The sequence below is a fragment of the Chanos chanos genome, chromosome 2, assembly GCF_902362185.1.
Source record: "Chanos chanos chromosome 2, fChaCha1.1, whole genome shotgun sequence".
Lineage (NCBI taxonomy): Eukaryota > Metazoa > Chordata > Actinopteri > Gonorynchiformes > Chanidae > Chanos > Chanos chanos.
Genome location: NC_044496.1, coordinates 46,584,103 through 46,611,919, shown reverse-complemented (window position 1 = coordinate 46,611,919; position 27,817 = coordinate 46,584,103). Strand labels below are relative to the sequence as shown.

The window sequence follows — 27,817 nt, the reverse complement described above, 5'->3', positions numbered from 1 at the left end:
ATGCCGCTGGGATGATGGCTGCGTTTGGGATCCTGAGTTACGAACACCGGCCGCTGAAGCGGCCGAGACTCGGCCCTCCGGACGTATATCCTCAAGACCCAAAGCAAAAAGAGGTTAGAGAACCTTTAGACCTTCTCCCAAACCACCCTAAATCACTAAAAGATTCACGAAAAAATTTACCCCTGTGCAATGGGAGTTCTTACAGTTAACGCTCAGGCCTTGCAAGTCACTGTCTATGCTATGCTAGATTAGCAATAACAATGAACTCACAGTTAGCAGTTCAGCTAACAAATGTTAGCTTCCAATGAAAACATTAGCAGCAGACAGTGCTCAGAGCAAAGCAGGTATGCTAGCTTGTCAGACAAACTCGTCAAGTTGACTATGATTTTTGATAACAGATGGTAGTTAGAGATATAAGAACAGAACATTTATCTAAAGAAGCTGAATTTGCATACATATCAATAAAAAAAACAATCAGCATATGTTAGCAAGTGAACATCGAGATATTTGTGGATTTTAAAGACCATTAAAATGCTAGCCAGCCATTAAGCAATGGAGCTAATAGAAATTACGTGTAATGGCAGATGGTGTTATTAGATAAATAGTTGACAGTGCCAAGCTATACAGATATTAATGTTAAAATATATGGATTAGTGATATCCAGGTCATATCTCTAAATAGACTACATCGCTAAAACATACTTTTAGTTTTGTAGGTGGTCTGCTCGTGAAGACTGCTTCCCGGCTGGTTGATCCTGCCTAGTTTAACGCTTAAAACGTTCTTTGTAAACTCGGTGGTACTTACGCTCCTTTTGGTTTAATACTACCTTTAAAAGCTTTTGTACTCGCTGCCAAAGTACTGAGGAAACAAGTTGTTTTGCAGCTAATCTCTTAGCATTACATCCTGTAAATTGTCAGTGTGCACCATTTTTTTCTTAGCTTCGTGTGGAAGACTAACTGTAAATTTCTTTGAAGGGGTGTTTAAATATCGCCAGAGATCCTAGTGCCAGCGAAGGTATCTTGGTTGCTTGGAAAACATAAACAGAATTATGTCATTCTGCCTGGCTATTTTAATGACCGATCTCTCAAAGGCTTAAGCAGCTCACTGCAGATCTGCACCGATCATAAACTGTTTGTGTTTTCAGTGTGACACTGCCCACAATAACCATTGCAGTGTAGAAGGTCGTCACTGACAATGACAGCTGTTCACATATGTAACAGCTAAAATCTTAATGTTCTTTTTTTCTATTTTACCCTCACTGTACAGGATGAATTGACTGCATTGAACGTCAAGCAGGGATTTAATAACCAGCCGGCTGTGTCAGGGGATGAACATGGCAGTGCCAAGAATGTCAATTTCAACCCCTTAAAGGTAAGTCTTTCAATGACCAATTTACACTCTAGAACAGGGTGCACTTGTGGCAATCACATCTTTGAAATGAGCATATTTTCAAAAAAACATGCTTGTATCCATGCCCTCTCCAGATTAGCTCAAACTTCAGCAGCATCATCGCCGAGAAGCTGCGATACAACACATTCCCAGACACGGGGAAACGGAAACCACAGGTCAACCAAAAGGACAACTTCTGGCCGGTCACAGCCCGCTCCCAGAGTTCCATAAACAACTGGTTTACAGACTTGGCAGGCACTAAACCCCTCACTCAGCTGGCCAAGAAGGTAAGGGCTTAGTTGCTAATCTGCATTGTTTTCTAAATTTAGTTTTTTTTAAAAGAAAATATGAATTATCAATGATACAGTGGTGGTTCTTGAAAATGCAGCTCAGTAGTGTTTTTTTTTTTTGTTTTTTTTTTAAGAATGTTGTATAACATTATGCTGTCTTAGAAATACCACAGTATATTACTTTAATTTCTAACAGGTGAAACAGATTTTCTGCTGTTCTTTAACTTTGTGTGTGTTTGCATGCCATTGTGTTTGTTAATGTACGCAGGTTCCCATCTTCAGTAAAAAAGAGGAGGTTTTTGGCTACTTGGCCAAGTATTCAGTTCCTGTGATGCGTTCTGCCTGGATGATTAAGATGACCTGTGCATACCACGCAGCCATTACTGAGACTAAAGTCAAGAAGAGACACGTCATAGACCCCTGCATAGGTACAGACACACTCTGTCATTAACAGGGCCTTCGTGCTGCCAAGTTTGTCTGTCAGCTTCTTTAGTGCACTTAAACGTTTCCATTTGTTCAAAGAGTCAGCATTCTCGGGACTCAGACTTGCAGCATTCTGTTTGTTGGGCTGTTTTACCAATTACCACAGCATTACTGTCCCCCAAGAGCGTCTAATCCCACTGCTGTATGACTGATCAGTGTGTGTAGGTTTATGTAACCACCGCATTTAATTTAATTAATCATTAGAGAGAACTCATTTGATTGATGGACAGTGCAGATTGTTTTCAAAGTTTTTGTTAGTCTGAGAATAAGTTGTAACTATGTGTTCTCTTATTGAAGTGCCTGTGATTGTGTCCCTCTCTCTGCAGAATGGACTCAGATCATCACCAAATACCTGTGGGAGCAACTGCAGAAGGTGGCAGAGTTTTATCGCCAGTCTCCCAGTCAGGGCTGCAGCTCCCCTCCTCCCACCATCCCTGCTGATGTGGAGACTGCTATGAAACAGTGGGAATATAATGAGAAACTGGCCATGTTTATGTTCCAGGTTAATCTGACTGTTTTTAAACCAGAGAGATTCTGCAAGACTCTAAATCTAGAGGAAATGCAGATTTTTTTTTTTCAATATTCACATTCAGTTGTACCCCTTGTTTGTCATGGAAATAAGTTCTCTGTGTGTGTGTGTGTTTAGGATGGTATGCTGGATAGACATGAGTTCCTGACGTGGGTGTTGGAGTGTTTTGAGAAGATCAGACCAGGAGAGGATGAACTTCTCAAACTGCTGCTGCCTCTCCTCCTACAGGTCTGCCTATGGAGCCTCTCTCTTTTTTCTTCTCCTAACATCCTTATTATTTTATTCATTCAAACCTCCGTCTCTGCCTTTGCCTAGTCCTGGGCCACTTCGGAAAAAAGATAATACGTTTTCGGTCCAGGAATACAAAATACAACAGACAAACAGCAAAAGAGAACAGTAAAGAGATGCTGCGACATTGTTGCCGTGGTCGCATTAACCAAGCTGAGAGTCTGAGCGCCATGATTTGCTCACGTATTATTCATTTACTTATTCATCCACCGAATTTATATTTCTGCGTGTATTTTATTTAGTACTCAGGGGAGTTTGTGCAGTCGGCTTATCTCTCGAGGCGGTTGGCGTATTTCTGCACACGTCGGCTCAACTTGCTGCTAAGTGACGGAAGTGTCGGGCCCGGCACAGGCGGGCACCCACCCCATGGCATTTCCACGCAGTCCGGCAACGCTTTACCACCCACCCCAACTTCCCAGCCTGCAGGAGGCAGCCAAGCACAGACACCCTTCACAGATTTCTACATCTGCCCCCAACACCGACCTGTGGTGTTTGGACTGAGCTGTATGCTACAGGTACCTCAATTTTAATCGATCTCTGACACGGGGCCGCTGATGTGTATTTCAATGACGTGTTTCAGTAGCAGTGAAATCCGACTGATTTTTAGTTAGAGGTATTCAGCGTGACTGTTGTGTTGTATCAGATATCCACAATAGATTTTCTTGCTGTATTAATGAAGCAGAACAGCAGCCAGAAAAGGCTTTGTAGGTGTTCCATAAGGATCCTAAAAGCAGCTCTGGTTTAACATACCTCCTTCCCTGGCCTGTCTAATGCTGTGTTTGTCTCTGTAGAGTATTGTCCTGTGCTGCCCCAGTGCTTTGGTGTGGCACTACTCGCTCACTGACAGCAGGAATAAAACTGGTTCACCATTGGATCTGCTGCCTATTGCCCCCTCTAACCTGCCCATGCCCGGGGGCAACAGCACCTTCATTCAGCAGGTACGTCCACAGAAATGGAGAGAATAACATATACAATATATCTTTTATGTGTGTATATAATATACTGTTTTTTTACTGTTAATATAGTGTTTGATATCATCAAGGTCTTAGATCACAGAGTCTGAAGGCCACAATGGAAATGTTCATTCTACTGGTTTTCTGCAGTGTCTGAAAGAGTCTGTATTCATTTCAGATGGTGTATGATGAAGCTGTTTCTCTGGTATGTTTCCCTTAGGTGCGGGCCAAGGTGAGAGAAATTGAGGAGCAGATTAAGGAGAGAGGGCAGGCAGTGGAGTTCCGCTGGTCCTTTGACAAGTGCCAGGAGACCACTGCTGGTAAGCTCTTCAGATCCCTCTGGGATTGTTCTAGAAAGCCCCGGTAAAATATAAAGTAAAGATCCTATTTTTTTTCATGTGTTTATGAAAGTGAGATTGCTCTGTTTGCATGTGCAGGTTTCACTATTAGTCGTGTTCTTCACACTCTGGAGGTGTTGGACAACCACAGCTTTGAGAAATCTGACTTCAGCAATTCTTTGGACTCTCTCTACAACAGAATATTTGGCTCTGGCCAGAGTAAAGACGGGCATGAGGTGAGAGCAAGGCGCACGCGTAAAACCTAACAAAAGTAAAGTGCCCACCTGCAAAGTACTTACAGACTGTTTCACGTAATGCAGTGGTCTTTTGTGATGTGCGTGTAAGCCAGTATTTCCATTTGACATCATGAGCCAGTCATTGCCAAGAAGGATCCATGAAAATGAGCACAGTTTCAACTGATTGGTTTTGCCATGTAATTGTAGATGACTCCCGACGATGACGCGGTGGTGACTCTGCTATGCGAGTGGGCCGTGAGCTGTAAGAGGTCAGGCAGACACAGAGCGATGGTGGTGGCCAAACTACTGGAGAAGAGACAGACTGAGATAGAGGCGGAGGTCAGTATGAACACTGCACAGCCATCTGACTTTTCCATCAGCTCTCGGTGTTACCATGCCAATGAAACGTGCGTCATAGTAAACTGGCCCGTCATTCCACTGCTTTTGATACACGGCAGAGCTGCGATGAAGCAAGGAGGCGATGTGAACTTCAGATATATTTGAGTCAACGTATAGATATAATAATAAAGGATTGACATCAGTAGTCAGCGCAAGAAGCTCATTTAAAAACAGCTTTTCAAAGTCATAAAGGATCAGGCTTTTAATGTACTCAAGTTTTCAAAAGTACAGGATGGAAAAAAGAAAAAAAGATAACGCTTTTAATAAAACATGACCAAAACACAACCGTCTTGAGATTTGAAAGCAAATTCTTGAAAGCACTTATTTCCCTATCCCATGGTAAACAAAGTAGGCAATTCATCCTGCACCAGCAAAGGGTAAACATTTCTTCTTAAATAAGACCATAGATGGTCATCTGCGCTTGTGCTGTCGGTGGCCAGCTCGCTTTCTGAAACCGTCTCTTAGCCGTTTCAAAGGTTCAGGCACCACTTTGACATTCACCAGGCAACATGCTCACGCTGGTGATGTTGAGTACATGCCAAGACAAGTACTGTAGCTGGACCTGTGAGCTAGGCACACAAATACACACGGTCTTGCACCTGTTTGTGTACATCCGCATCACTTAGGTCATGTCTCAGCAGTGCTTAAAATAGCCCGCAGTGCCTGTTTTCCCCACACGCGTGCAATCAGGCTACCACGTGATTAAACAAAAATAGATAAAAAAAAAAATAATGACATATGACTGCAATATGAAACGAGTTCAATAGAAATGTATTGTAAAGAGTACGTCATTTCTTTGTGGATGTAGTATCAGAAGCACTGATATGCCAACTTAAGCACCTTTACTTTGTTGCTTCCTAGCTCTGGGAGTGTATGTGTTAAGCGCTGAACGCGTGATTTTGTGTGTCTCTACAGAGGTGTGGAGAATCGGAGGTTGTGGATGAGAAAGGCTCCGTGTCTTCGGGTTCTCTGTCTGCTGCCACAGTACCGGTCTTTCAGGACGTGCTGCTGCAGTTTCTTGACACACAGGCTCCTGTGCTTAGTGAGTTCACTTAAACTGTACACAGTCAACAGACCTCCTGTTCAACACCACCTCATCAGTCAGCGGAATTGTATGATTTGCGTGTGTTTTTTTTTTTTTTCGTTTTTAAACATAATCATGTGAGTTTTTTTTTTTTTTTTGTGACAGTTTGAATGTTGCGGTAAAACAGTTTTATTTGTCAAGGTGTTGAGTCATTTTGACATACAACTATGAATACTGTCTAGAGACAAATGTCTGGAGACCAACTAACAGGTTTACAGTTCTCATAAAAAAAAAAAAAAAAAGATTCAGTATTTCCCCAACGTGCTGTCTTTCTCTCTGTCCTCTTCTCACACTCTCTGTCCCTCTCTCTCTCTCAAGCTGAGCCTGGTAATGAGAGTGAGCGTGTGGAGTTCTCTAACTTGGTGCTCCTCTTCTGCGAGCTCATCCGGCACGATGTCTTCTCTCACAACATCTACATGTGCACACTCATCTCCCGTGGCGACCTGGCCTCTGATTCACACATGCCTCGCCCACGTTCCCCAAGCGACGAGCCCTCTGACGAGTCAGAGCGCAAGGACCAGGAGGCGGGAAGCAGTGTCAAAATGGAGGCACGTGACATTTCTCTGCGCACCTGATCATGTGAATTTTCACTGAATCCTTTACTAGGGTTTGAAAAAGTTGAATGTATTTCGTTGACTTTATATGTTTTCTCGCTTTGCTTCAGGACACTGGACTCTCTGAATCTATGGAAATAGATCACAACTCCAGTGCCAATTTTGATGAGGTAGGATGTCAGAGTATCAGAAAAGTGTACCTGCGTTGCCTTTTTTTGTTTCCTAAACTGATGGCCGTCTCTCCTACCTGTAGATGTTCTCTCCTCCGATGCACTGTGAGTCAAAGGGAAGCCCCTCCCCCGAAAAAGCTGCCCCAGACCAGGATGGGAAGAGCAATGTGAAGGAGAAGGGTGTGGACCCAGCGTTCCCTCTGGTGTACGAGCAGCCACGCCACATCCAGTACGCCACACACTTCCCCATTCCGCAGGTGAGTGTTTGGGACACTGCAAGTGGATGACTGAAGCAGCCATCTCTGAGAAAAACAAGTGTCCAGTCATAATCCAATTTAATATTACATCTGACTGTCATGACGTGTTTCACATACAGCCTTAGCATATAGAAATAATAATAATAATTCTGATATCAAAAATGAAGAATTGGACTTCATTTCACATATGCTCAAAGCTTCAGGAAATCGCGAATGCATTTGCAAAAATCAGTGTAAAGAATGATTGAAGTATAATGCACTCTTTGTTTCACAGCATGATTTAGTGAGGGGTTTTTTTTTTTTTGCACAAGAGGTTTTTACTTGCTAAGAGGTTTAGCAAATCCCGCTGTGTAGTTTTTGTTTACTCTGCGTTTGTGTATTGAGTGTAGTTTGAGCTGATCTGAAGTTGAGTGCTGTTCCGTGTGAATGAGAGCGTGATCGAGTAAAGGAGATATTGAACGTCTTAACGTTGGATCACTTGTGTGAACAAGCGAGTGAACGTGTAAATCGAATGTCTTTTTTTTTTTTTACAGGAGGAGAGTGCCAGTCACGAGTGTAACCAGCGGCTGGTGGTTCTTTATGGCGTTGGCAAGCAGAGGGACGAGGCTCGACATGCCATTAAGAAAATCACCAAAGACATCCTCAAAGTGCTTAATCGCAAAAGCACTGCAGAGACAGGTAAACTCTCTTTCAGACCAGTGGCAGGCACCGACCCTGCCAATTAAACCAGTCACACATAACCAGCATTCCCAGTTAAACCAATTATGCATACCACATGACGGATAATACCCTCAGTGTTCACACGGCTGTTCTGTGTGTCACTTTACTCTATGTCTGAAGGCATATCCTACTCCATGCGGTCCTCTGGAAAGACAGCCTGCTCTTTATGAACCGTTTTCTTATCACAGCTCAATCTCATCAGTCTCCACTTTCCTTCATTGGTCCATCTCACTGCCAGCAGTAAAGGAGGACACGCGAGTGTACCTCTGACCCTGTGCCTCTTCCCCTGAATATTCATCCTGGCATCCTCATTTCCATGCTAATGGAGATCATTTACTCATTATCACACATGCTTAGCAGATGATCCAGACAGAGTCACCGTCCTGGCTTCTGTTTCAACTTTTAATGGCATTATAATTGAACAGCTTATTATTTCCCTCACGCTGGGTTTGCCTGTGTCGAATGCCCTGAATTTCAACCAGTTACGCCAAGGTACCCTCCTTTATAGAGATAATGACTTAACCGCGCGCCTGGGCTGGTTTTCAAGTCGTGCCTTCATCTAAAAGGCTTTTGAAAATGGATGACCTAAAGACAACTCGGTTGACAGACAGCTCTGTGCTGAAGCCTTCCGCTCTGACGGCGAACTCAGATGATTAGCCTTTGTTCATCTTCCCGGCGGCTTCAGTCACCATCTTTCTGCTTCCCTTGTGTCAGGTGGTGAGGAAGGACAGAAGAGGAAGAGGAGTAAGCCAGAGGCTTTCCCCACGGCAGAGGACATCTTCTCTAAATTCCAGCATCTCTCCCACTTTGACCAGCATCAGGTCACCTCTCAGGTCTGACACGTCTTTGTGCTTTGTTTTCTGGCCTCTGGTTGTTTTGTCCCTGAAATTAGTTTCCTTCAGTGGGTGGAGAATAACAACTTTTTAGTATCATTTTTTTAGATAATACATTTCTAAAAGATTTTTTGAATATTTTTCTATCTGAAAAGTTTGTTAAAAAGTTCATATGAATATTTTCTATCTAAAACATCTTTTCCCTATTTTCAATTTTCAGTTAAAACTAAATGTCCCTCCCAGTTGAATATAAGTAACATTTTCAAATGGTGGGGATGGTATTAACCATTTTAAAGATCTTGACACACAGTGGTACATAATAGCTTGTTGCTTTATACTAATGCAGCAGTGGTTGTGTTGTGCGGTGTTTGGTACAGGTGTCCAGGAATGTTCTGGAACAGATCACCAGTTTTGCCTTAGGAATGTCCTACCACTTACCCTTGGTGCAGCACATCCAGTTCATCTTTGACCTCATGGAGTATTCTCTCAACATCAGTGGGCTTATTGACTTCGCAATTCAGGTATAGGGGAATTCATTTCCTTAACTCTCATAACACATGTTTGGCTGAGTATAATTGGAATGGAATTGGAAACTTCCTTTTTTTTTTTAATTTATTTTTTGGCTTATATTCTGTCCCTGAGAAAAAAACCACTCTATCACATATTTGTTCTGGTGCACTTCTAAATGGTTGATATGTTTCCTGTCTCCAGTCTACAACAAATTTTCAAACCCCTCTGAAGCAATACAGAGTCTTTTTTTGAATGTTGAAATGTGTGTACTGAGCTGCATTGCTGTTTGTTGTGTTCTGTAGTTGCTGAACGAACTGAGCCTGGTGGAGGCTGAACTCCTGCTGAAATCCTCTAATCTGGTAGGCAGCTACACCACAGGCCTGTGTCTGTGCATCGTAGCTGTCCTGCGGAGGTACCACTCATGCCTCATCCTCAACCCTGACCAGACTGCACAGGTCTTTGATGGGTAGGTCTGCTCATATTCTGCTTTAAATCTTTCCAGAGTTTCATCATAAAGGACGTGCTTCTTTACTAGGGTTGTAACGGTTTTCTACTGAAACTGAAAGCCACAGTTCTGTAGTCTTTGATGTTTAGTGAATTGTGGATTTTTTTTTTTTTTTTTCTCCCCTTCACTTCAGTTTGTGAGCTCCTTTTTTCACCTTTTCATGTGGCCCTTTAACTCAGCAGACGAACACAACAGCTTTAACGACAAGTGTCGGCTGAGGAACCATTTTAAATAAAACCAAAGGGATGGTGTCATTACCCAGACTATAAGCGATATGTTTTATTGGAATATATGAATCCACCTAAATGAATACAGCAGATCTAATGGAAGTGGGAACTTGTTTTTGGGACAGTGATCTGAAAAAGGTCAGAGCAGTCAGTCGTCGCTTTGCAGTCAAAGTGTGCCGGGCTTTTTTTTTCTGCTGAAAGGGCACAGCCCTGCCTCATTCAAATTGCAAGTGTGACAGTGCCTCGAATTTTCTGTCCTTTGCAACAACGGAAATCTTGCAGTTATTTTCTAGAGTAAGAATGTTTTTAGATTTCTTCTGCTCGTTTTCATGGAAAAGAGCCTTAAAATATTCAATTTTAGTTTTATTGCGCTCATTTTCTAAAAGAACCCTCAGATAATAGATACTGATCATTAGTTTCTCACCTGCGTTGGTCCAGCTGTGTTTCAAGCTGAACTGTGATACAAGCCGAGCCGTGTCCCAAAAACTGACGTACGGACCACACTGTGAATACTGTAAACAGTTACACCTCTACTGTAACTCCAGGATATGAATCTCTACGTAAATGTGATTAAATCACCCTTGTAACCCAGAAACAACAATGACAAACACATACACACACGCACACACATACGTATTTGTTTTTACCTTTAGAAGGACATTATTTACCTTTTTCTTTAATAAATGGTAGATCCATTACTTTCATCCCAGTATTAATGCATTAACAAATAGGCATTTTGTAAAAGTCTAAGTGCTATGTTCATATGACATTGCTGATTGTTGTTTCTTTGACTCTGTCAGCTTGCGTATAGTTGTGAAGTCAGGAGTGAACCCTGCGGACTGTTCCTCGGCTGAGCGGTGTATTCTGGCCTACCTGTATGACCTGTACACCTCCTGTAGCCATCTCAAGAGCAAGTTCGGAGAGATCTTCAGGTGAGAGCCCTAACCGTCCAATCAGAACATGGCTTAAAGCTGACCTCACACTCTCCACAAACCCACTCTATTATTAGCAGATCACATGCACCCTTTCTTTGTCCTGGAGATTACTGTAAGATCAAAAGAGTTATTTATAATATTTTTTTCTCCATAGGCATTTTGTAGAGAATATTGCTGCCTTCAGTTTCAGTGTAGTTGGGATTCTGCACTGTTGATTCATAAAGCGCTTTTTTTTTTTTTTCTTTCCATTTTGGTAGTGAGTTTTGCTCCAAGGTGAAGAACTCAATCTACTGGAACATTGACCCATCAGACTCCAACATGTTGTGGGATCAAGTCTTCATGATTGATGCCATTGCTAATCCCTCAGCCCACAACATTAACCACTCCATGGTGGGCAAGATCCTCAATGACAGCCCCGCCAACCGCTACAGCTTTGTGTGTAATGTGCTTATGGACGTGTGTGTGGACCACCGTGACGCTGAGAGGTAAGGGTCATTCTCGCCGTTCATTTGAGTGACCTTTTATGTCTTAAATCACGAGACTGAAACGCATTTAGGAGGCTCTTTTCATTTTAAGAGTTTGAGTTTTTAATGTACTGATTTATGAAACGTAGCGTCATTTTAATATATGAAATATATTAAATTATGAAATATATTATAATTTTATGTGTTTACAAATTGTTCTGGTTGGACCTTAACAGACTTAATGTAAGTTCCCTTGGTTTGCAGTATTGCTTGTTTGTTTTCTGGCGTGCATTACCGGTATGTGTTGTATGTTTGTTGTGTTTAAGGTGTGTAACTGTTCTTTTTTTGGTTCTGTCAGGGTGAATGATATTGGGATCCTGTGTGCTGAGTTGACAGCGTACTGTCGCTCTCTCAGTGCCGAGTGGCTGGGAGTTCTCAAAGCTCTATGCTGCTCTTCAAACAATGGCAACTGTGGCTTCAATGACCTGCTCTGCAACGTCGATGTAAATCACACACACTCTATCTCTCTCTCCAGTTCACTTGGCATTGTGAACTGGCATTAACTAATGAAAACAGACTGCATACAGAAGTCCAACATGGGTTTCATGAAACTACAATTTAGACAAACAGTAATAGATTTTCAGTTATTGTGCCTACTATTCAATCATTGTATTACAATTATTATATTAAATAGCTTTTTTTTTTTATTATTTCAGTACTTTTTTATACTTGGTTTAGCACAGCATACAAAAAAACCTACCCCCATGGTTACAGATCTGTACATTTTCATTTCAAATCTTTATGTAGGATGACGCTTTTAATAGTAATATGAGAAGATTTTGGCATAGTTACGGTTTGACTTGTTTCTCTGTATCTTACTTGAATTTAACCGCATTGTGGTTTTGTTTCTGTAGGTGAGTGACCTTTCCTTCCACGACTCCCTGGCTACATTTGTAGCTATTCTCATAGCTCGACAGTGTCTGCTCCTGGAAGACCTAGTGCGCTGCGTGGCCATTCCCTCCCTCTTAAATGCGGGTAACACACCCTATGGTTTTTTTTTAGTCTCGCACAAATGAGCTCACACACTTTTTTTCTCGCCTGACTTTCAAGTAATTCAGTTGGGTTCTGAGAACTCACAAGTGAGTCAGCATGGACTTCAGTGTTTGATGTTAACTCCAGGCTCTCCCGTCTTTTTACACAGACCTCAGAGCTGCATTCAGACACCTCACCAATGGCACATTCGCACACACACATTCACATCATTCACACGCTCATACTGACCACACACACACACTCAGGATAGAGAGAGAGAGAAAAGAATCACACACATGAGAGACTGAGAGAGATCAAGAGACACCTCAAAAGCCAGAGGGAGAGGTGGAATGATGAATGACTAAGGCATACAGACTGAAAGACGCAAAGAGAACTTGAACAGGATCAAGTAAACGTGCTTACCACAGTCTTGGCTCTCTGTAGGATTTAGCTATGTGCCACATTCTCCTTTGATGGCACTATTTCACAACCTTTCTCTAAAAATGCCACTTCTTTTCCTGGTTTACAGATTAGAGAGCACTCCCAGAACAGTTTGTGGTCTGCCAAACTAACAAAAGTCTTTTTACTAACTGTTTTTTTTTTTTTTTCTCTCATCTACATCAGCTTGCAGTGAGCAAGATTCAGAACCTGGAGCCAGACTCACCTGTAGAATCCTGCTACACCTCTTCAGAACCCCTCAGAGAAACCCTTGCCCTCAGGATGGCACTAAGTCAGGTAACATACCCACAGATCCTCCCTAACACCTCTTGACCTTCTGTCTTTTCTCTCTCTCACTCTCTCTCTCTCTCCCTGCTCTGCTCTCTCACACAGTCCATCATGTTGTTGTCAAACCTAGTTGAGACCTGTAAATGTGTTGTAATTATTGAGTGAGTCTGCCTGTGTCAATCATACTGCGGCGTTGTTGCCCTCAGATAAATCCACTGTGGGGATTAGGTCGTCGTGTGATCGCCATCTTCTGGCCGCATCACAGAACAGCATTGTGGTGGGAGCTGTGTTTGCTGTTCTGAAGGCAGTCTTTATGCTTGGTGAGAATATTTACGTTTGTGTTAAGAGTTTGTGTTTTTCTGGCCTTGTACAACAATCTGTTTACAGTAATTGATTTTGGCAATTTTTGATGACTTGTTTTTTCCCGCAAACCAGCAAGTTAGTGATTGTTTCAGAATTGTGATGTGTTATTGCATTCATGTTTCAAAAATCAGTGCCAGATATGCTGGAATTTGCTGCAGTGTTGGCAGAATTTCTGTATGCATTCCTTTTTGCGTATACATGAATGTGAGGAAATGCAGGAAATAAACCCTCGGGTGTTTCTGTGTTTTGTATATTTGCTGTATTTCTGTGATTATTTGTTGATTGTCTGTGTGTGTGTGTGTGTGTGTGTGTGTGTGTCTCTCAGGAGATGCAGAGCTGAAGGGCTCGGGCTTCTCACATCCTGCTGGGCTGGATGACATAGGTGAAGATGACATGGGCTCCAAAAAATCTGGTGGTCGCAACGTTTCCATAGAAACAGCCAGTCTAGACGTCTATGCCAAGTATGTGCTGAAGAGTATTTGCCAGCAGGTGAGTTTCTGTGATAAAAACAGGTAGTCGTTGTGCACAATAGCTTTGATTTCAGTGGTAGGGTGTTTTTATATGATTGTTAAGGTAAATAGTTGTGGAAATGCATGAGAAAGGAAATACTTGTGTTTCTTAAGTAATAATGGCACTTTTCTCTCTCCCTCTCTCCCTCTCTTGCTCTCTCTCTCTCTCGCTCTCTCTCTCAGGAGTGGGTGGGTGAGCGTTGTCTTAAGTCTCTGTCTGAGGACAGTAGTGCTCTGCAGGATCCAGTGCTTGTGAATATCCAGGCTCAGAGATTGCTGCAGCTCATCTGTTACCCTCACAGACAGCTGGACAGTGAGGAGGGGGATAACCCTCAGAGACAACGCATTAAACGCATTTTACAGGCAAGTTCCTTAATCTCCCATTTCTGTCTTAACAATACAAAAACAGTTCCTGTACAGTAAAGACAAAGTCTTCAGAAACTCAATGAAAGAATATTTTAATTCTTTTTTAGAGTATATCTGACTCCAGCAGTAGGGTGAGGTGATTCATTCTTGGTTTTTGGTACTAAATTTAGATTGAAACTCCATAGTAATCACAAATCATCCAGTCATGTTATGAAAACAGGCTGGCTACACAGGTTGGGATAAACATATATCTGTGAATAAAATCAGGGTGAATCCGGTGAATCCCTCTCCTAGGTCCAGTAGACCAAACAGAGTTAATAACACTGTCTCTTGAAAACCGGGCACAGCGGGAGATTGGAATATCTTTCAGCTTTGATCTCTTCTAATGTAGCCCCATACCATGACACTGGTACCTAGCAGGTGTTAGATGATACTGTGTGTGCCTGTAGGAACCACAGCACTGACGTAAGATTTAAATGACTCTGCAGCGGCTGCCTCTGAAGGAGTGAAGTCATCTGGGGCTTTACCGTCAGCAACAAAGCTTTGAAGTCGCTGTTCGTGGGATTCAGACCCTCTCATTAGCTGTTACAGCTTTATTTAGACCCATATGGGGAAAATCACCGCAGGGAAAGTTTTATCAGAGGCATTGTTTTTAATAACTTTAGTGCCCTAATCACTGCGGACTGTCTAAAATGAGTTTTCTGGTGTTTAGAACATGGATCAGTGGACAATGAGGCAGTCATCCCTGGAGCTTCAGCTGATGATCAAGCAAAGCACAAACAATGTGAGTTATGAGAAGTTTTATATTTGGTAGTGTTTATTGTCAGTAGGCTGACTTAGTCTGAAACTGGTTTCATAGCAAAATGTAATTGTGGGATGCTACTTCCTGCTGCCATTTAATACTCAGTAATGTTCATGTACAGTACACTTGGTTTTGCCCACAGTATTTTAAGAAAAGTAATAAGCCCAAGAACTGGTAACAAAGGTGATGTGCTGAACTAACACTGCTTCTGTAGTATTAGCGCTGGCTTTCCAGTGTTATGGTAACATTGAGAGGCTGTTCCTTTCATGCACAGATTTTTTTATTTGGGATTACATGTGTTGTACATGTGAACAGGCTTATTAAACGAAGTGCTGCATTTAGGCTACGTATAACCAGCTCATTCAGCATCTTAAGTCAGAACGAATTCATTCAGAGTGATGAACATCTCAGCATGTAAATATAGCCAGTGTTAGGCTTTCAGAGACTAGAAGGAGTAAGAAATAAACAACCATTGTGAAAGATGAAAAATTAAAAAAAAGTCATACTTTTCTCTCTCTCTCTCTCTCTCTCATATTAACATTTGGTTGCTCTTCCTTTGTAGGAGCTGTATTCCTTGCTGGAGAACATAGCTAAAGCCACCATAGAGGTTTTCCAGAAATCTGCAGAGATGAACTCCAGTAATCCCTCATGGAATGGCTCAGCTGTATCCAGCAGCTCAGTCTCCAATAGCAACAACACCAGCAAGCTCAAACCCGTGCTTAGGTGTGTGACTCAAACTGGCAAAATTCATACAGTTCTATTCAAAATGTGTTTTAACACATTGTTGTGAGTGGAGAATATCTTTATAAAAGACATATATGGATGAACTTGCCTGTCATCCTGTCCAATAGTGCAAAACAGCTTCTTTCTCTGATAGTATTAATAATAAAAACCTTCCGTCCATGGTGCAATGGGATTTTTTTGTTCCAGCCCCAGAAAAACGCACCTGATTTAGCTAATCAAGGCTCTGATGAGCCCCTGGTCAGTACAGTCAGCTGTATGAAATTTCTAAAAACACCCATTATAAATCACAACACCTGCCATAGTGTCCCATAGGCCAGATTAGCCAGATACTCTCTTATTTTTCCCATTAGAGTACCTACAGTATGAAAATTTTTTGAAGCAAATCCCTAATAACTCATTATCCTTGTGGTGCCCTGTTTGTCTTTGGAACCTAAAACCTGTTTTTTTTTGGCAGTTCGTCGGAACGCTCTGGTGTATGGCTTGTGGCCCCTTTGATTGCTAAACTGCCCACCTCAGTGCAGGGTCATGTGCTGAAGGCAGCCGGAGAGGAACTGGAAAAAGGCCAGCACCTAGGATCCTCCTCCCGCAAAGAGAGAGACCGGCAGAAACAGAAAAGGTCCAAATCAAAAGCCTTTTTCATCTCTCACATGACTCTTTGTATAAACAGTCAGTGGCAAGTTTGTATTAATATTTAGTAGTCCTGTAAACATGGCCACACAAGGATTTATCAGACTTTTCACATTAAAATTATTACTTTAAAACATGGCAGCAAAACCCAGTCCTGATGTCCTTGAATAAGACGTGAACAGGTGTGTTGTAATCATTATGTCACAGATGATACAGCATAGCTTCTGTGTCTCCTTTGTGTGAAGTAATATCATCCTGATTGTCATAACATTCATTTAATGACCCAAGTGTAACTGACAATGTTTTCAATGACCTTGTCAAAGAATCATTTATTCAGACTAATGAGGTTCGACATGACTGCCCTCTCTTTTACATGACTGTGTTGTGTTTACTGTGTGTGTTCCAGTATGTCTCTGCTGAGTCAGCAGCCGTTTCTGTCTCTGGTGCTGACGTGTCTGAAAGGGCAGGATGAACAGAGGGAGGGTCTCCTCACCTCTCTCTACAGCCAGGTACAACAGGTAAGAGCTTATTCCCCCTGACGAGGGGCTAGATTGTCACTTACCCTAAAGAAAATCTGAACAGTGAGCAAAATAAATGGAATAATGTGACAAGTTGTTCCCAGACACATCTCAAACACTGCTTCTGATGACTTCCGTACTGGCAGTGTTTCATTAAAGCTGCTTTAACAGTTTCTATTTATGATTGAACAGCCTCAAAGGAAAGTTAAAAGGTATTTTTTAGACAGTTGAGGAACAGGATCTAGTATTTGTGGTGACTGACAAAGATAGGTCTTGTTTTGTAGTTGGAGATACTGTACATTGTTTTGGGCTTTTTATGTGTAAAAAAAAAAAAAAAAAAAACACTGCTGCATGATCTGTGTTACTACAGATTGTCACTAATTGGAGGGAGGACCAGTATCAGGATGACTGCAAAGCCAAGCAGATGATGCATGAGGCACTAAAGCTGCGACTCAATCTGGTGAGGAATCATACTGTCACTCTGTGTGTTCAAAACGTTTTGTAATCTGACAGAGCGCAAATCATTGCGTTAATGTGCCTGTGTGTTATGGGAAGCCCATACACTGAGTTCAGCTGGACAGGAGATTTAAACTACAAAATGAAGGAGAGGACATAGGTTCAAACAGAACGTTGCAATTCGAACAACGGACTCTTGCTGATGTGATTACTTCCTTTCAATTTTTTTGATTTACCTTGCTCTAAGGATTTTTGTCACGCGTGTATTGTTAATTTGTGATGTTCTCCAGGTGGGTGGGATGTTTGACACAGTGCAGCGGAGTACCCAGCAGACCACAGAGTGGGCGGTGCTTCTGCTTGACATCATCAGCAGTGGTACTGTGGACATGCAGTCCAACAAGTGAGTCAGCTTTTCCTGTCCTGCCCTGGGTCTACATTTTCTGTAGACTTTCATGACTCAGAGTTACAGCCAGCTGGTGCTGTTACCACACCACTGACAACAGATGATCATTAGTGTCAGAATCCGTCAGCTCATTTTGGTGATCAAAGAATTGTGTCAGACTACACATAGAACACTACATTCATATACTTTACTGTAGTTATATCCTGTATATCCTCTATATAATGATACTGTATAATACTCATATATGAAGAAATACTCTTTACAAGAGTGAAGGATTTTGTAACTATTATGTTATAAGATTTCTATCAGTAGGAAAACACGTCATGTTAAGAAAAATATGTTTTGAGTATTGAAAAGACCATATAAAATAGCCCAGTGATAGCAGTGTGATGCTGTGTTGTTGATGGGAAGTTTAGACAACTGAAAATATATTTAGATGTGTAGTCAGAACTGATGATACTGTTCTCTGCCTAAAATCTCTCCTTGTCTCTCTCTTTTTCTCTTAGTGAATTATTCACCACTGTGTTGGACATGTTGAGTGTGTTGATAAATGGCACTCTGGCTGCCGACATGTCCAGTATCTCTCAGGGCAGTATGGAGGAGAATAAGAGAGCCTATATGAACCTGGTTAAAAAACTCAGGGTGAGACAACATTACAGAACACGCTTCAATTAGTTATTAGCTGCAGTTCATTTGTTCCACAGTTCTGCACATTTTTTGGCTTGTCCTAGATCTAGTGAGACTCACTCTTCTCAGCTGAGGAATGATGATTAGTTGATCGACCAGTTCAGGTTTATTAGCAAAAGACTAGAACCAAAACATGCACTTAAGAAGAAAGAACAAGAAGAAGAGTTTTTGAAAGAATTGTTTTGAGGTTGTCTTCTTACTGTTCTTGTCCACAGAAAGAATTGGGTGATCGTCAGTCAGAGAGTTTGGAGAAAGTACGGCAGCTGTTGCCCCTCCCTAAACAGACTCGTGATGTCATCACCTGTGAGCCTCAGGGCTCCCTCATTGACACCAAGGGAAACAAAATTGCTGGATTTGAGAAAGAGGTACACATAATCAGTAGATCTCATATCTAAATGCTGTCACGTAGAGTTGACTAAATGCTTTTCAGTTACATTTTCAGTAGTGTGTCAAATTGATTATCGCAGCATATGAACAAAAAGAACTTTTTCAGTTTTATTGGCAATATTTTTAAAAATTTGTTATACTTAAGTAATGCCTATTCTGAGCACAGACGTATGTGAAAGGATATATAAACATGTACCTTTTAATACAACTTCGAACCAAATCAAATAAAACTAATCCAAGCTCTTTTCCCTATAGGGTCTTCAGGTATCCACAAAACAGAAGATTTCTCCGTGGGACGTGTTTGAAGGCCTGAAACATTCAGCCCCTCTCTCATGGGGTTGGTTTGGCACAGTACGGGTTGATCGCAAGGTCACCAAATTTGAGGAGCAGCAGCGGCTTCTGCTCTACCACACCCACCTGAAACCCAAACCACGCAGCTACTACCTGGAGCCCCTACCTCTGCCCCCAGAGGAGGAGGAACCACCTACGCCCGTGCCACAGGAGCCAGACAAGAAAATGGAGGCAGTGAAACCTGAGAAAAGTGTGCCTGCAGTGGCCTCTGATCCCAGTAAGAAGAAACCCAAGAAGAAGAAGACTCCATCCACTAGTAAAACAGAGGTCTGTAGTGCCGGGTTAATTTACCATAAACAGCTTCACAGCAAATCAAACACTTTTAAACAGTCATCTGAATGAAGTTAGAAACTGAAGGTATTGATGATGGAATGTCCTTTGCGAGAACCTGTGTCTCAGTAAGTGGGTTGGTATTCAGCTTTTGTTTCTGTATGCGCGACTCTATTTCCAGGACTATAATCCTCGTAATCCGGGAGTGATGCCTTACAATCCGGGTATGAACCCTGAACTCCTGATAAGTCAGCAGAACCATCCCTATGGCAGGATGGGCTACACCCAACCGCCCGGTGCCATGTATCCGAACCAGACACAGACGCAGCCCCTCCCACCAGGTCAGAGCATCCTCTTCCCAAACACTACTGGATGTCAAAGTCAAATAGGCACAGTACAGAGTTAGGCTGGGAGTCAGAAAAATTTAAGTCAGCAAAAGGCAGAATCTATGTGAGGAAGTTTTTATATAATAACATGAAACCATAGCAACATAAAGAGGCAACGTGACAAAATCGTCCGTGTTTAGTTCATCCATGCTTATTCCATTGGTTATACATAATATTTATGTTAAGATCAGTTAGATCTTTTGTACCAAATATACAAGGATGTTTTCCTTTTTGTTACCTCAAATGTGGAGCTCTATATGAATGTGTATATGTATAACACATCACTTAATAAATCATTGTCTTTCTCTGTGTTACTGGTGGAACCTTTAGGAGGGCCTGGTCTGGACCCACCCTACAGACCACGTAACTCCATGGGAAAACTGATGCCCACACGGCCGAACTATCCTGGCATGATGCCCTCTATGCAGGGGCCAATGGGTGCAGTGATGGGGCTGGACAAACAGCCGTACGCCATTGGTGGGTACAAACAACCCCCAATGCAGCAGGGCCAGATCCTACGCCAACAGCTGCAGGCCAGACTGGTGAGTCTTGTCCTGCTAACACAATGCTACATGAAAGGGGAGGGTTATGATAGTAATGGTGCGATATTGGTTGGAAAGGGATGGCGTTGTTTGATGAGAGTGGCCAAAGAACAGTCTCCTGTTTGTTTCTGATGTTTGACCATTTAGTGTGAGTGAAAGCAGTGGGCCACTGCAGTCATATACTCAGTCCAATGGTTGTACATTTGTTCTCTTTTTTTTTCGGCATGTGTGTCCTTTTAGCATGGCCAGGGCCTTATGGCACAGCCAATTAGGCAGATGCCACCCAATCCTCAGTACTCCTCAATGCCGCCGTCACAGGTACGTGTTAATCCTCCTGCATCTGAACAGCATTTCCAATCATCTAATGCAAAAACTGAGATTAATCTAGAAGTCACTTGAATCTGAAGAGTAAAACCTAATTAACCTCTGTCAGTGTTACACCGCCTTTTTTCAGATATAAAAATATGACATGAACAACACTAGTGTAATAAATATTTATTCTGTGCAGGCATATTAAACTGATGACAAGCTCTTCACATGCTTCAGTGGCCATTAATATTGATAATATTGTATTTTTGGAGAAAGAGATTTGGGATATTATAAAAACAAATATCGCAGGATCACATTTAGACACATGAGCTCGACGTGCAAACTTGCAGGTATTTAAAGCTATTTGCCCTCACGCTGTTTGATTCCAGAACATTTCCCAGGGTTACACCACTTATGCCTCACACATGGGGATGCAGTCACACCCCTCACAGGCTAGTGGGATGGTTCCTTCTTCATATGGGAGCCAGAGTTTTCATGGCACACACCCTGGCTCAAACTCTCAAGCTGTGATGGACCCATCAAGGCTAATGCAACAGAGACCCAGTGGATATGTTCACCAGCAGGCTCCCGCGGGATACACACATGGCATGCAGAACACACAGAGGTGAGCACGCAAAACACAGCATGCACAACAGCCGAAGGTGAATTCACACAAACATGTAGAACACACAGAAGTGAACACACACGCAAATGCAGAGTTACATGTACACGCACAGCACGTAAAACACATAGTTAAGCATATGCACACAGCATGTAGAACACACACACACACACACACACACACAGGGCTGGTAGAACACACAGAGGTTAGTGTACACACAGAACATACAGAGCTGAACACAGCCACACCCACACACAAACTATGATGTTTAAATGAAACATAAATAATCAAAAGAAATATGTACGGTGAGTTAGTTTTCTGGTTCTGTACCGTTCTGTGGTAAATGATAACCTGGTCCTCCCTCTCTAACGACCCCCAGGTTTGCCCATCAGTCCATTCAGCAGACGCCACTGATGCATGGGCTCGGACAAGGTCACATGGGTGCCCAGGGCGTGCACCCAGGCATGAGACCCAATCAAATGCTGGAACAACAGCAACAACAGCAGCAAGCTCAGCAGCAGCAGTATCTCAGACAGCAGGCTCTTAGAGTGAGTACCTCACTGTAACCCTCCTGCATTCAGCATCTCCTGTACAGTCAATGGACTCTGTCATCTTCTAAGACTGCTGAGTTTGATAACATAGTTAAACTCATTTTCTCAGGCTTGCCATATTCCAAAGGGAAAAGTTGGTCAGTGTTAGTTAAAGTAAAGCCATTCAGTTGCATTTGCCAACGCCGCAGTACCGCATTGTGAAGTGGTCTCCGAGAGCAAACTGTAGGGCCCGCGGTCTCTCTCAGTTCTCCGTGTTACTTAAACCAGTGACATAACGATAGACTTGCCCTGATCCTTCCATTATTTATTTTTTCTCTCTGTATTATATGTTCAAGCAACAACAGCAGGTCCAGCAGCAGCAAGCTCAGCAACAGGTTCCTCAACAGCAGGTCCAGCAACAGCAGGTTCAACAGCAGCAGCAGGTCCAGCCTCAGCAGGTCCAACAGCAACCACAGGTCCAACAGCAACAAGTAGCAGCAGCTCAACCCCCTACCCAGGCTCAGAGTCAAGCTCTGGGCATGCAGCCTCTGCCTCCCCAGCAACCTATGGTAAGATCCTGAAACATGACCGGCTCGTTTAGCTTGGTACGGTCAGAGTCACAAAGTTCTGCTGACTGCATTCAGCGCTCAGAGCCGTTGTTGACGACGTGTGTTTGCGTGTTGTAGTTCCCAAGGCAGGGTATGCAGCAGACTCAACAACAGCAGCAGACAGCAGCCCTGGTCCGACAGCTCCAGCAGCAACTCTCAAGTATGTTTACTGTTTTAACTGATTTTTTTCTTCTTTTTTTGGGGGGGGGGGGTTTCTTGGACCATACATTGCCACGTTTTAGCATTTTTATGTATAGTGCGTAGTGTTAAGGAAAGTCTGCTGTCTATATGTGTGTTCCTGCTGTCATCTTTTTTGTGTATACTCAGTGTATAATATATGTCAGTGACAGATTCAAGTAAATTAATGTTGACAAGTAAATTACCACGTGGCAATGGGAAGTTAGTATCCTAATCTCTCTCTCTCTCTCTTTTTTTTTTTTTTTCTTTTTTTTTTCCCCTTTCATACAGACACACAACCAAATCAGAACACCAACTCATATTACTGATTACTGAGACTGTGTGGGCATACCCAAGTTCAGAGGGAAGAAGAACAGTTGAGTAATAGTTTTAAAGCCCTGAGATGTTGGCTCTGAGGGAAGGACACTACAACCTGACACTTGAGATGACCTGGAATCTGTGTCCTGTCTCTAAGGCAGGGACAAACCAACTTCTTCTCTGACATGTAATTCCCAGTTCCATGGAGGGATATGGCTGTGATATAGTGATCATGGAGAACAATGGAGAAAAATTTATGTAAAAAGAAGTACAAGAAATTATAAGAATAATGCAGTTCTTTTTTATTTTATTTCAATTTGTACAATTTTTCAGTTTCCTGTATTTCTCATTAAAAATCATGTCAGTTTTTATGTTTGGTCTGACTTGTGTTTTTGTCGCCGTTATGAAGTGAAGGTGCTGATGTGCCTATATATATATATATATATATATATATATACCATCAGAACCTCTATGGCATGCATGTGACGATACCTTCTGTTCATACAGGAAGCCACAAATAAGCAGAATACCTTCATTCTTAATGTGGTCATGGAAAGTCTTGTGCAGCAGTAGCTGGTGAAAGGTTTTCAGTGATGGACTTTGGTTGGCATATTCATTGAAGTTAAATCACATAGATTTTGGAATCAAAGAAATGAGCCCACATTTCTCTCCCTCTGGGCTCTGGGGAAATAGAGGGAAAACTGTCTACAGACAAGTGAGTATAAGCTTGACTTCAGTCTGTGGAGAAGTGTCTTGTATTGGAAGCTGTGTACCTACTGCTCTCTGTCGTGTAGAGTGGGGAATTGTTTCCTCTGAGGCAGGGGGAACTGTTCACAAACTGGAAAAGGGAGAATAGGTACATGTGTAAACTCAGAGATTGCCACCAGATGGCAGTCTACTCTAGTGTCTAGTGTGTTAAGTATGTTTGTTGGGGGTAGGCCAGTCCAACCAGATAAGTTGACCTCATACTTCTTGGGCCATATAGAATATTTGGTCCTGAATTACTCTGAATGTCATGTGCATTTTACAGTTTCCCAGCGTATTACACAGATCAGCTGAAGTATGACAGAGTTATGGAATATATCTTGACCATCTGCTTACTAGACAGGAGGGCGTTTTAACAGCAGCAATGACTGACAGAGAGAGGAAGTCAATGTAGACTCGGGCCTAATGATCGGGTATTAGTATTAATGTGACAAAGGCAGTAAACGACTGTGAACAAGGAGAATACAGAATACATTCCAAACAAACAGGTAAATGCTTACATTGGGTTTACATTATGAACAGACGAGATGTAACACAGAGGAGGAAAAAGAATTGGGTTATGATCAAGTCACATGAAATGCTTGGCAAAACATTGTGCAATAGTTAATATACCTTTGACTAATACATTAAGATATATCTGTCAAAGACTTGTACAGTTAAGCAAAAGTAGTTGATGCTGTATAAAACTGTTCATTCAAATATGTGTCAAGTAAATATTAAACAAGGTGTTCACAATCTCAACAGTACTGCATTAGGGAAAACAAAACAAAACTCAACTAGACTGCCTATCTGAACACCAGTGAGTATACAGGTCAGGGGGGAGGGTTGTTATATATATATATATATATATATATATGTGTGTGTGTGTGTGTGTGTGTATGTATTTATATATATATATATATATATGTGTGTGTGTAAAATTAGTAATAAAACAGATGGACTCACACACTCATATGATCTAAAATCAATAATTTAAGAGATTTTATTTTTTTGCAAATACAGGTACAGTCACAGCAAATCTCTTTTCCAATTACCAAGTGTGTGAGCAATCATCTGGACGGGAGAGCTGTTTACTTATGATCACTGACTGCAAATGGTGAGGAGTAAATGGACTGACTGTCCTGCCTGACTAATGTTTCCTGTGGCTGCCTGTTGGAACTCAGTTCTCTGTTTTAAGTGATGAACTTGGATTCTCCTTTCTCCTTTCACTTACTGTTCTCTGCTGTCACTTGTATGTCTTACTGCAGTCTAAGATTTTATGTGGATTGTTGTCACAATGCCTTATTTTACAGTAATGCAATTAAAGTACATATTAAAAGTTATTTTCACATGCACAAATGGTTAGCTGATAATGAATAGTGAGTTCCTTTGGTTACTTCATTTTCAGGAAAAATATGCTTTTTTCCCCCTTTAACTATTTTCAACTTAAATACGCAATATGTCCTGTGGCGTAATAGGCATGATTCAGGAAATGTAAACATCAGTAAAATAAACAATTGTGCCTAAAAATGGATTAAACTTGCATTATTTCACAATGATGTAATTCCTGAATGATGCTTTTTGATAACACTGAAGTTAGAAAAAATTGATCAGAGTGCACTATTTTCTATCATAAAAATCCAGTCTTGCTGCATGACACCAAATATCTCTTTAACAAATGAGCAAATTAATGGACACCCATAGGGTCCTTATCACCAGACCATCACAAGGAAATCTGTCAGGCATTTGAAATGTGGATGTGAAGGTCAAAAGGCAAGTCTCCTATTACTTTGGAAACTGCATACTTTCAGGTAAACCACTGACACACGTGATGCATCTACATGGTAAATGTGAAAGGATTCTAAGAACAAAATTACTCAGTTATAAATAAAATAGCATATTTGTCAAGCCTCCTACAGAAAAGAGGCTATTAGCTAGCTAAACTATTAGCAACAAGGCCTCCAAATGCTATAACGAGCAGCACTTGGCAGAAATACATTTAAAAGACCGTAACTGCTCATTTATCTGGTGACAAGCATATAACTTTGATTATTTTCGTTCAGAGGTGTGGGAGAGACTGCCAAGTCAGGGCCAGATATGACTGAGTTCCAACACCACACTTTAGTCTTTCTCCAATGTTACAGTAAAATTCTCAAGTCTCAAGAACAGCCAAAGTCTCGATGAGTCTGATGCAGTATACGTTTATTGCATGTATTCAAAGCACACAATAAATGGAGCTGGTCCCGGAGTGGCTGAATCAACTACAGAAAATCACTTATATCCAAAAACCTTATCAATGTACTAAACTTAAACATCCAATAAGCACCCGACACAGTTGTATGGTAACACCCCTTACATCATCCGCTTGCCTGGTCCAACCCCATCACTCCCAGAAACTTTCCCAGAAACCTCTATTTCTCACGTTTTCCCCTTCTTAATAATAATAATAAAAAAATTCATATTCGACCATGTCCTCATTTTACCTCAGATAATCTACACTTAATGCAGGTGTTAGTTTTCAAGCAATGGGGCTAGTCCATGCAAGGCGGATGCTGATGCATCCGCATCCTGACCATTACTCATGCCTCCCTGTCACCATGACCTAAAATTTTCCTTTTAGTATACAGAGGCCCCTCTTCCATTGGCTTCAACATTCAGAGGCCTGAAGAGGAAGAAGAGCAGGCCCTGTCACGTTCAGGTGTGAGAGACTGCAGTTACTGAGGTTGGACCGTGAGCAAGATTCCGTGTCGGTAGCAGGAGAGTCTGCCTTGTCTATGAGCAAGCTAAATGTAAAGAACAATATAGACATGGTACTTACATGTGCTCCCCTTCGTCTTAAAATAGCTTTCTGTAAACGTTAGTTTCGTTTTCGGTACTGCTCAGTGCCTACGTGAAGCACGAGGGTGGTACCTACATCCAGTATCGCACTGATATGTCCACTAGTTTTCCAGTACAGTTCTGAGAACTGATGGTGCTACATCTCACGTTTGCTATATGAAACATGAGTGTAGATGATAACTAGTCTATTTGATTGCATTATTCCCCAACACAGGGCGAACATTCCAGAGGCAGGCAAAACAGGCAGATACATTTCAGTATTCAGTAGTATGTGGGGACTAGAGGCTGACAGGATTACAAGCTATTATGGGGTGTGTGGGGGGAATCCTGTGGGTCAGGCATTCCTGTGTGATTCCCGCGGGATGGGAGTAAATGTCACTGCTCATCACGTGACTGGGACGGGACAGAAAAAAAGTCAACGGGAACGGGAATCATAAAGGACAGTGGTCCGTGTATCACACTGACAGAGCTTGCGGGCTAGTCTAAAGTTTTAAAAAGGTTCCTAAGAGTCGATAGTGATGGTGTTCAACCTCTGTACGCTGTCTGTAATCATTTTTAAAGGCGTGAATCAATGTAATCATTTGTATCAAAAGTTGTAACTATACAATCTTTTGTATTACAAGAAATGTCAAGTTCTTTGTGTTCAAACAGAAGAGGTCTGTGAGGCCCTTTAGGGGCTGCATGTGAGATAAGGAGGGGGCCTCTGTGAGGATTTGACAGACCAAGACCCAATCGCAGACCCACTGGGTAAAATTAGATATATTCAAAAAATCAGAAGGCAATCTTAAAAACAGTGTGCAGTCCAAGGTCTAATCCAGAAAGCAAACAAATCCAAATCATTAGGCAAAAGATACGTCAAACACAAGGTACAATCAAGGTCAAAGCCAGTGATCCACAGTTCAACCAAATTCAAAACGTTAGACAAAACACTGGTCCAGGTAAACACGGTCAATCTTTCAAATGCACAGAGCAATTAACACCAAAGACAGACTATAGGATGAAACAAACCAGGTAATAATAGGGCTCAGGTGGGGGGCGGGGAAAGGAGTACACCACGGCCTGTCTGGCCATTTGGGGATAAAGAAAACTTACAATCAGGTGTTCCGTTATTTTTTCTGACCAGGGGTAAAATCTGATGGCACCAAATTTTGTCGATCGTGCCATGTTTGCCAAATAGCTGGAAAACCGAACCAGATCATTCCTCCTGCTCCTTTTAATCTGATCACGGTAATTGGCAAACCTTTTGAGCATGTTATAATAGACTGTGTTGGTCTCCTGCCTAAAACAAAGACTGGTCATCAGTATCTACTCACCATGGTGTGTGCAGGCATACATTTT

The 27,817-nt window shown here is 42.0% G+C and overlaps 1 protein-coding gene across 1 annotated transcript; it reads left to right on the top strand.

Annotated features, from left to right (window-relative positions):
- The first annotated feature begins 11 nt into the window (after positions 1-11).
- med12 (mediator complex subunit 12) lies at positions 12-23,139 on the top strand. Its single transcript, XM_030765705.1, has 44 exons — positions 12-113; positions 1,267-1,371; positions 1,485-1,676; positions 1,948-2,107; positions 2,489-2,664; positions 2,809-2,919; positions 3,222-3,494; positions 3,771-3,917; positions 4,153-4,252; positions 4,370-4,506; positions 4,714-4,845; positions 5,821-5,947; positions 6,308-6,537; positions 6,654-6,713; positions 6,797-6,970; positions 7,504-7,648; positions 8,405-8,523; positions 8,901-9,044; positions 9,336-9,499; positions 10,566-10,697; positions 10,958-11,185; positions 11,523-11,667; positions 12,079-12,199; positions 12,821-12,931; positions 13,129-13,242; positions 13,611-13,774; positions 13,978-14,157; positions 14,873-14,944; positions 15,525-15,685; positions 16,161-16,322; positions 16,740-16,851; positions 17,222-17,311; positions 17,598-17,707; positions 18,217-18,352; positions 18,613-18,762; positions 19,040-19,402; positions 19,587-19,746; positions 20,122-20,333; positions 20,583-20,651; positions 21,032-21,267; positions 21,644-21,812; positions 22,151-22,363; positions 22,481-22,562; positions 22,871-23,139. The coding sequence occupies exons 1-44, from the start codon at positions 12-14 to the stop codon at positions 22,906-22,908; spliced, it is 6,528 nt and encodes a 2,175-aa protein (XP_030621565.1). The 3' UTR covers positions 22,909-23,139.
- The last annotated feature ends 4,678 nt before the right edge of the window (positions 23,140-27,817 follow it).

What these genes read in the sequence shown, in the direction of transcription:
- med12 (XM_030765705.1), top strand. Translation starts at nt 12, where the DNA reads ATGATGGCTGCGTTTGGGATCCTGAGTTACGAACACCGGCCGCTGAAG. An exon ending in TAAAGCTGCGACTCAATCTG is followed by an intron (nt 17,312 to 17,597) that starts GTGAGGAATCAT and finishes GATGTTCTCCAG; the next exon opens with GTGGGTGGGATGTTTGACAC. An exon ending in CATCCACTAGTAAAACAGAG is followed by an intron (nt 19,403 to 19,586) that starts GTCTGTAGTGCC and finishes CTCTATTTCCAG; the next exon opens with GACTATAATCCTCGTAATCC.